Source organism: Oncorhynchus nerka, linkage group LG20 (assembly GCF_034236695.1).
Source record: "Oncorhynchus nerka isolate Pitt River linkage group LG20, Oner_Uvic_2.0, whole genome shotgun sequence".
Taxonomy (NCBI): domain Eukaryota; kingdom Metazoa; phylum Chordata; class Actinopteri; order Salmoniformes; family Salmonidae; genus Oncorhynchus; species Oncorhynchus nerka.
In genome coordinates this window covers 6,822,790-6,831,614 of record NC_088415.1, presented here as the reverse complement: position 1 = coordinate 6,831,614, position 8,825 = coordinate 6,822,790, and the positions used below count along the sequence as shown (strand labels likewise).

The following is an 8,825-nucleotide window of genomic DNA, read 5'->3' as shown; positions in this document are numbered from 1 at the left end:
TTTAATAAAATGCAAAGTATATCAAATTGGAAAGACTCAATAGTCTGCAGAACTTAAATGTGTCTCTTTTGCTGGGCAACGGGGTTTAATACAGAGTACTGGTGAGTCCTTACTCCACCAATACATTTGGGATGGTTATTGGCTTGTAGAGAGAAAACTGTTATTTCTATCTGTCTCAGCTAAAGTGGGGTGGGAAAGACTCAGTGGGGTCTCTACTAACCAAATATGTGTAGTTTTGGAAGGGGACTGTGTTGTACATATCCAGCAGCACTTCGTTTTCTACCCCCTTCACAATACAGTAATAGACTGTACATGGGATACAAAAACCAGCAGCATGCCGTGCAACTCAGCACCCTTCCTAATTGCTTAGTAGACACCCTGTTGTGTATTTTCTCTCTACAGAACAATATTCTCAACATACCAGTGTCGACGTTGTATTTTTTCATTGTTTTGAAGCTTATTTACATTTGTTATTTGTTGTTTTGATTTGTTTTGAAATGCGGGATTTTATTTTTGAAGGTTAATATTACCATACGAAAGTGACGTCATAGTTTGTGCTGCTGGCAGAACAGCAGTATTTTTTTCTCATTCCACACAGTGAAGGTTCCGGTATAAAGCCTCCACAGGCTGCTACAGAATATTCATTTTAACGCCGTTGTTCGTCTGTGTTTGCAATAAACTCGGTGCTGTAGTCTGTGCTACCTTGTTCGTGAAAGGGTACAACATGGCAATGAAATTGGCTTATTGGGATATTCGCGGGGTAAGGAATCAAGTTATTTGTTTTTCTGCACGCAGTTGCACAGTTGGTATGAACAGCGGTTTCCCATTAATTTGTGTGCCTGCGGTGGTAGGTTATAGTAACGGTACTTTGTTTCCAATATTCGGGCGTGATTTCAAGCTGTTCATAATAGTTGGATACAATTATTGTCATGCAGTCTAATTGTTTAAATCGAGAAATGTCTATTGTGTTATACATTTCAAAGACCCTAAGAGAAATGTGTGTTATGTAACTATAAATTGCCGATTTGCAACACGTGTTTACTTTGTTAGAAATTGCTTGCCAGAGGGGAAAAAAATGTCAGTTAATCTGAAATGTGTTCAAACGTAATCGCCACGCGTCAGTATATCAGATTGTCAATATGAAATATTTTAGATTTAGCACACACACACACCTGCTATTTTAAATGTTCATAGTATAGTCGCACTGTCTCATCCATGATATTTTATTTTTATTTCACCTTTTATTTATGAGGACCTCTGGCAGAAAAGTTTACTACGTGCCATATTGTCTTTCTAAATAGCTTGCTCAGCCCATTCGTCTGCTCCTGGAGTACACTGACACTAAATATGAGGACAAATTCTACACCTGCGGAGAAGGTACATGTTTAATTTGTTGAATATTCCTAAAGGGAAGAATATAAATTTTGAGAACATTCAAGTTCTAACTTTCTGTCTCCTGTAGCCCCAAACTATGACAAAAGTTGCTGGTTTGATGAGAAGCACAAACTGGGCATGGACTTCCCCAACGTAAGTAGCCTACTATAATATGCTGAACACACACACACACACCCTGTGACTGTTGCTGTGTTTTCCCCTAGCTGCCCTATCTGGAGGACGGAGACAGGAAGATTGTCCAGAGCAATGCCATCATGAGATACATCGCACGCAAGCACAACCTCTGTACTGTGTGATAAACTGCAATCAGGCCATTCAGGGTGGCATTATTGCTGTAGTTCTACAACACAGTACTTTACACACACACACACACACACAGCTAAGCTATGACTAGACCACGGAGTTGCCATATCTCTATTCTGTAAGTTCTTAGTTGAGAATATAAATGTTCTATTGTCTTTTTGTGTGATTTTTTTTCTCTGTCATTTTTGTAGGTGGAGAGAGCGACGACGAGAAGGTTCGTGTGGACATTCTTGAGAATCAGGCGATGGACTTCCGGAACGGCTTTGTGATTCTGTGCTACACAGACTTTGTAAGTGACAACTTTACACTTAGACTGGCTTCTTGAATGTCATTCCGAAGTCTCGCTTGATAATTGGCGACCAATAGACTTTGTAAGTCTTGGACATTGACCCATCACTCAAGACTTATTTCAACTCACTTTCTAAATTAAACATTTCATCATTATGGAATTTTAGTTTGCACTTACCACTGCCTTTAAAAAAATATATATATATATTAGTACCAGTCAAAAGTTTGGACACCTACTCATTCAAGGGTTTTTATTTTTACTATTTTCTACATTGTAGAATAATAGTGAAGACATCAACTGAAATAACACATGGAATCATGTAGGAACCAAAACCGTGTTAAACAAGTTGCAGCTTTACACACTCTTGGCAGTCTCTCAACCAGTCTCAACCAGTTTCACCTGGAATGCATTTCAATTAACAGGTGTGCCTTGTTAAAAGTTAATTTGTGGAATTTCTTTCCTTCTTAATGCATTTGAGCCAATCAGTTGTGTTGTGACAAGGTAGGCGTGGTCTACAGAACAATTTGGTAAAAGACCAAGTCCATATTATGACGAGAACAGCGCAAATAGAAAGAGAAACGACAGTCCATCATTACTTTAAGACATGAAGGTCTTAAAGAACTTAAGAAAGTTTCTTCAAGTGAAGTTGCTAAAACCATCAAGCACTACGATGAAACTGGCTCTCGTGCGGACCGCCACAGGAAAGGATAAGGTCATTAGTTACAAGTAAACTCTTCAGAGTTCAGATAACAGACACATCTCAACATCAACTGTTCAGAGGAGACTGTCCTCTGGCCTGATGATGAGTCCAAATTTGAGAACGTTGGTTCCAACCGCCTTGTCTTTGTGAGACGCAGAGTAGATGAACGGCTCTCCGCATGTTTGGTTCCCACCGTGAAGCACGGAGGTGTGTGGTTCCCACCGTGAAGCACGGAGGTGTGTGGTTCCCACCGTGAAGCACGGAGGTGTGTGGTTCCCACCGTGAAGCACGGAGGTGTGGAGGTGAAGCTGGTTGAGAAACTTTTAGGAGTACATTCCTTTCTTCCTAGGTACATGCCATATAACCCCTTCCTAATGAACGCACATTATTTAACACTAGAAGAAAGACGGGGTTAGAATTCTTGCCAGTTTTCGTTCCGTATACCTCATTTTAAAAATCCCATAACAGTTAACAGACAACGTCACAGCCAATGCTCATGCTTCAATGGGGCAGACGTTTGTGTTGTGATTCTGGATGGCCACCAAGCATGAGAAGAAACCTCTGTGTTGTGATTCTGGATGGCCACCAAGCATGAGAAGAAACCTCTGTGTTGTGATTCTGGATGGCCACCAAGCATGAGAAGAAACCTCTGTGTTGTGATTCTGGATGGCCACCAAGCATGAGAAACCTCTGTGTTGTGATTCTGGATGGCCACCAAGCATGAGAAGAAACCTCTGTGTTGTGTATTGTGTCTCTTTTTTGGGGAGTTTTGTTTTGAGTGACTTCATGTCCATGCTACTGTGGCAAATTCACGAGCTAGCTAACCAACAACTGGTAACCATGTATTTGAGACAAGTGTCAACAGTCTAAACCAACCCAGTCTTTTTTTTTGCCCCATAGTTTCACACGTGTCTGTTTTGTTTAAACAACCAACCCGTCTCGTGATTATGGATTTTGCTGTTTCGATGTGATCTGGGTTTGCAGCCCGCTATAAGGACCTTGTGCTACTCACCCGATTTTCATAGCAGTACAATACCTTCCTATGTTCTAGTTTTCATTCCCCAAGACTCATCTTGATACTGAGTGACCCTAGATCGTTTGGAGTATAACTCCCCGCCTGTATTCTCCCTCAGGACAAGATGAAGCCAGGCTACACAGAGAGACTGCCCGGAACACTGAAGCAATTCTCAGAGTTCCTAGGAACCAGGAAGTGGTTTGCTGGTGACAAGGTATGATGCACTTCTATTGGCTAGTCACTGCACTGTTAAGTAGTGAGACACGTAACGCACCAATGGTGCCGGCCAGGATAAAATACTCACCACCTCTCTGGAGAATGAATAATTGCTCTGTTGCTCCCCCTCAACCAGATCACCTTTGTGGACTTCATCATGTATGAGCTTTTGGATCAACATATAATGTTTGACTCCAAGTGCCTGGACAACTTCAAGAACCTACAGGAACTTGTAGACCGCTTCGAGGTCAGGATTGTCATTTTGTATATTTGGGGATTATTATCATTTCCTCTGCTGTTTTCTATTAAAGCCCATTGTATAACTGAAAGGGTTCCCTTTCCAATTTGAAGGATAAAAAATGTTATCTACACAGAATAAGACGATACCCGCCGGCTTTAAACTTTAGTTGACTTGACACTGTATTATCTTTCTCAACAGGCTCTGGAGAAGATCGCAGCCTACATGAAGTCAAGCCTCTTCAGAAAGACTCCTGTCAATAACAAGATAGCCAAGTGGGGCAACAAGAAAGAGTAAAGAAACCAATGACTGGAAAAACATCCATCGTATGATTTGAGATATTAGGAGAGTTAGTTCTGCACCCACTGGGGTCATGGGACCTGATAAGACATCTAGGAGTCTGCTGAATGAACCATTTGATAGACTAGCTAGTCTTAAGGTTTTTACACAGGCAGGCCAATTCTGTTCTTTAATCCTATTTCAGTGGCAAAATATCAGGATCTGGCTGCCTGTGGTTGAGTATTGGCACGGAGGAAAATGTATCATCTTTGGAATGGAGTGACATTAACTAATGTTAGATGTTTGAATGGCTAAAATAATTTACTGTCCTGACTTATGATTTTTGTTTTGTACTTTTTTTTTTCTTTTTTTTTTTGGAAACTAAAAAGCATAAATGTTTTAAAGTGATAATTAGAACCTTGAGTTAATAAAAAATGATTTCATTAAATGTCAGTGTCATCACTTTATTTTCAGGATAACGTTACCCGAATATGCAAAGGATATTGTTTTAATGATGAGTACAATACATTCGTTCAAGTGCAAAAGAGAAACTATTGCATATCTGTCCACTGTAAACATTGAGGACACTTTGAAGCTTGGCGATTTTTGTTCCTTGATTCTTGCAAATGTGGATATTCAGAATTACTGAAATAAACTGTACGATCTAACATGGGCTCACAAGTGGCTAGGAGTACTAACAAAGTAGTTCTCTTTGGCTACTCCAATTGTTTTGCTTAGTCATCACTCCATTCTACGGACTGCACTGACGTCTATAAGTGTACACAATTATAAGGTTAAATGGTTCTCCCTCCGTAGACTCTTGGTTCTTTAGGACGAGTCAGTCTGATGACCATTATAAGGGCCATAGCTGTTGGATTCACTGGCAAGCTGCAAACGAAGACTGGGAAGAGACCGGCTGTCATTATCTCCCTCACAGATGTATTTTGTTTCTTGAATTTGTCAGACGTAGAAATGACCCCCAAAACACACCCAAACCCTTAGATAAATATAGCTTGCTCGATCCGTGTTGTACAGTATTACTATGTGTGGGCCTGTCTGCTATGGAGGACTTAGGAGAGCACCGTTCAGCTACGAACCGCACCGTTCAGCACAACCAGGCTACGAACAGCACCGTTCAGCACGGCCAGGCTACGAACAGCACCGTTCAGCACGGCCAGGCTACGAACAGCACCGTTCAGCACGGCCAGGTTACGAACCGCACCGTTCAGCACGGCCAGGCTACGAACCGCACCGTTCAGCACGGCCAGGCTACGAACCGCACCGTTCAGCACGGCCAGGCTACGAACAGCACCGTTCAGCACGGCCAGGCTACGAACCGCACCGTTCAGCACGGCCAGGCTACGAACCGCACCGTTCAGCACGGCCAGGCTACGAACCGCACCGTTCAGCACGGCCAGGCTACGAACCGCACCGTTCAGCACGGCCAGGCTACGAACCGCACCGTTCAGCACGGCCAGGCTACGAACCGCACCGTTCAGCACGGCCAGGGAACCCAGTTCAGCACGGCCAGGCTACTTAACCGCACCGTTCAGCACGGCCAGGCTACGAACCGCACCGTTCAGCACGGCCAGGCTACGAACCGCACCGTTCAGCACGGCCAGGCTACGAACAGCAGTTCAGCACGGCCAGGCTACGAACAGCACCGTTCAGCACGGCCAGGCTACGAACCGCACCGCACCGTTCAGCACGGCCAGGCTACGAACCGCACCGTTCAGCACGGCCAGCGAACCGCACCGTTCAGCACGGCCAGGCGAACCGCACCGTTCAGCACGGCCAGGCTACGAACAGTTCAGCACGGCCAGGCTACGAACCGCACCGTTCAGCACGGCCAGGCTACGAACAGCACCGTTCAGCACGGCCAGGCTACAAACAGCACCGTTCAGCACGGCCAGGTTACGAACAGCACGTTCAGCACCGCACCGTTCAGCACGGCCAGGCTACGAACAGCACCGTTCAGCACGGCCCGTTCAGCACGGCCAGGCTACGAACAGCACCGTTCAGCACGGCCAGGCTACGAACAGCACCGTTCAGCACGGCCAGGCTACGAACAGCACCGTTCAGCACGGCCAGGCTACGAACAGCACCGTTCAGCACGGCCAGGCTACGAACAGCACCGTTCAGCACGGCCAGGCTACGAACAGCACCGTTCAGCACGGCCAGGCTACGAACCGCACCGTTCAGCACGGCCAGGCTACAAACAGCACCGTTCAGCACGGCCAGGCTACGAACCGCACCGTTCAGCACGCCAGGCTACGAACCGCAGTTCAGCACAGCCAGGCTACGAACCGCACCGTTCAGCACGGCTACGAACAGGCTCAGCACGAACCGCACCGTTCAGCACGGCCAGGCTACGAACCGCACCGTTCAGCACGGCCAGGCTACGAACCGCACCCGTTCAGCACGGCCAGGCTACAAACAGCACCGTTCAGCACGGCCAGGCTACGAACCGCACCGTTCAGCACAGCCAGGCTACGAACCGCACCGTTCAGCACGGCCAGGCTACGAACCGCACCGTTCAGCACAGCCAGGCTACGAACCGCACCGTTCAGCACGGCCAGGCTACGAACCGCACCGTTCAGCACAGCCAGGCTACGAACCGCACCGTTCAGCACGGCCAGGCTACGAACCGCACCGTTCAGCACAGCCAGGCTACGAACCGCACCGTTCAGCACGTTCAGCACGGCCAGGCTACGAGCACCCAGGCACCGTTCAGCACGGCCAGGCTACGAACCGCACCGTTCAGCACGGCCAGGCCGAAGGTTCAGCACGCCAGGCTACGAACCGCACCGTTCAGCACGGCCAGGCTACGAACCGCACCGTTCAGCACGGCCAGGCTACGAACCGCACCGTTCAGCACGGCCAGGCTACGAACCGCACCGTTCAGCACGGCCAGGCTACGAACCGCACCGTTCAGCACAGCCAGGCTACGAACCGCACCGTTCAGCACGGCCAGGCTACGAACCGCACCGTTCAGCACGGCCAGGCTACGAACCGCACCGTTCAGCACAGCGAACGTTCAGCAGGCTACGAACCGCACCGTTCAGCACAGCCAGGCTACGAACCGCACCGTTCAGCACAGCCAGGCTACGAACCGCACCGTTCAGCACGGCCAGGCTACGAACCGCACCGTTCAGCACGGCCAGGCTACGAACCGCACCGTTCAGCACGGCCAGGCTACGAACCGCACCGTTCAGCACGGCCAGGCTACGAACCGCACCGTTCAGCACGGCCAGGCTACGAACCGCACCGTTCAGCACGGCCAGGCTACGAACCGCACCGTTCAGCACGGCCAGGCTACGAACCGCACCGTTCAGCACGGCCAGGCTACGAACCGCACCGTTCAGCACGGCCAGGCTACGAACCGCACCGTTCAGCACGGCCAGGCTACGAACCGCACCGTTCAGCACGGCCAGGCTACGAACCGCACCGTTCAGCACGGCCAGGCTACGAACCGCACCGTTCAGCACGGCCAGGCTACGAACAGTTCTGACAACACAGAGCCATTTTATAAAGCCTTCATAAACACATCCAACATGTCATCTCTGGTCATCCATAGCAATAGATAACATTACAGGTTATTTATGGTTGCTCCTCTACCTCTGGTCTGTAGACTTGTTCTAGTCCATGTCCCTACTCCTTGAGACTAGTTTTAATGTAAGCAGTCCTCCCAAGGAGAAAACACCATACATTGCTGCTCCCTCATTCGTCAGTTGCTTGCCTGTCTGTGGTTTTTAAAAAAGAGTGCATTTGATGTCTTACATTTTGGAGAAGGTCTTGTACCCCAGCCATGCTTTGCCATCTGGAGATCTGGACTGGTGGGGATCACACCTCCTCAGCCCTCATCCCAGAGTTCCCTTCCATCCAGAGTCTCCAGAACATTCTTGGCAACATGACCCTCCTCACCACGTTCATTACGGACTCTCCACCACTGCCCCTGACTTGTCCATTACCTAGAAAAAGAAGAAGAAAAGGAAACATACACTATTTCTTTGAGGCCTTGGATAGATATACTCCTATTTAAATATTAATAAGCGTTATGGATTCCTCCTATATTTCCTTACCCTCAAGTTATCTTTACCCATGTATATATCAATACCTAATAACAACTCCTAGTAGTTATTATGCTCGTCAGCTAGTAGTCACTCGGAAACTAGTATTGGTATATGTTTTGACTTTCTTAAAAATATATTATTGTCCACACAATGAAATATTCTTTAGTGCAATCACTTTAACCTATAACCAGGGTCACTTTCTGTTCAGTGAGAGTGTCAAAGGCGTTTGCTCTCCAGATCGTTAATCTGGCCTAGTTGTCAAAGTTTCAAGCTTTTATTAAGTCACTCTGTTTTTTGTCTTATACACATTATTACAA

At 47.2% G+C, this 8,825-nt stretch overlaps 1 protein-coding gene and 1 long non-coding RNA gene across 2 annotated transcripts; one reads left to right on the top strand and one right to left on the bottom strand.

Annotated features, from left to right (window-relative positions):
- The first annotated feature begins 580 nt into the window (after positions 1-580).
- Positions 581-4,883, top strand: LOC115126007 (glutathione S-transferase Mu 3-like). Its single transcript, XM_029655594.2, has 8 exons — positions 581-760; positions 1,302-1,377; positions 1,463-1,527; positions 1,599-1,680; positions 1,890-1,987; positions 3,821-3,916; positions 4,055-4,165; positions 4,358-4,883. Exons 1-8 carry the CDS (start codon positions 725-727, stop codon positions 4,451-4,453), a joined length of 660 nt encoding a protein of 219 aa, XP_029511454.1. The 5' UTR covers positions 581-724; the 3' UTR covers positions 4,454-4,883.
- LOC115126008 (uncharacterized) lies at positions 4,593-8,401 on the bottom strand. The gene is made up of 2 exons (XR_003863063.2): positions 8,216-8,401; positions 4,593-5,336 (listed from the first exon to the last, which is right to left on the bottom strand). It is a non-coding gene; the product is annotated as an uncharacterized LOC115126008 (long non-coding RNA).
- Positions 8,402-8,825: the final 424 nt, after the last annotated feature.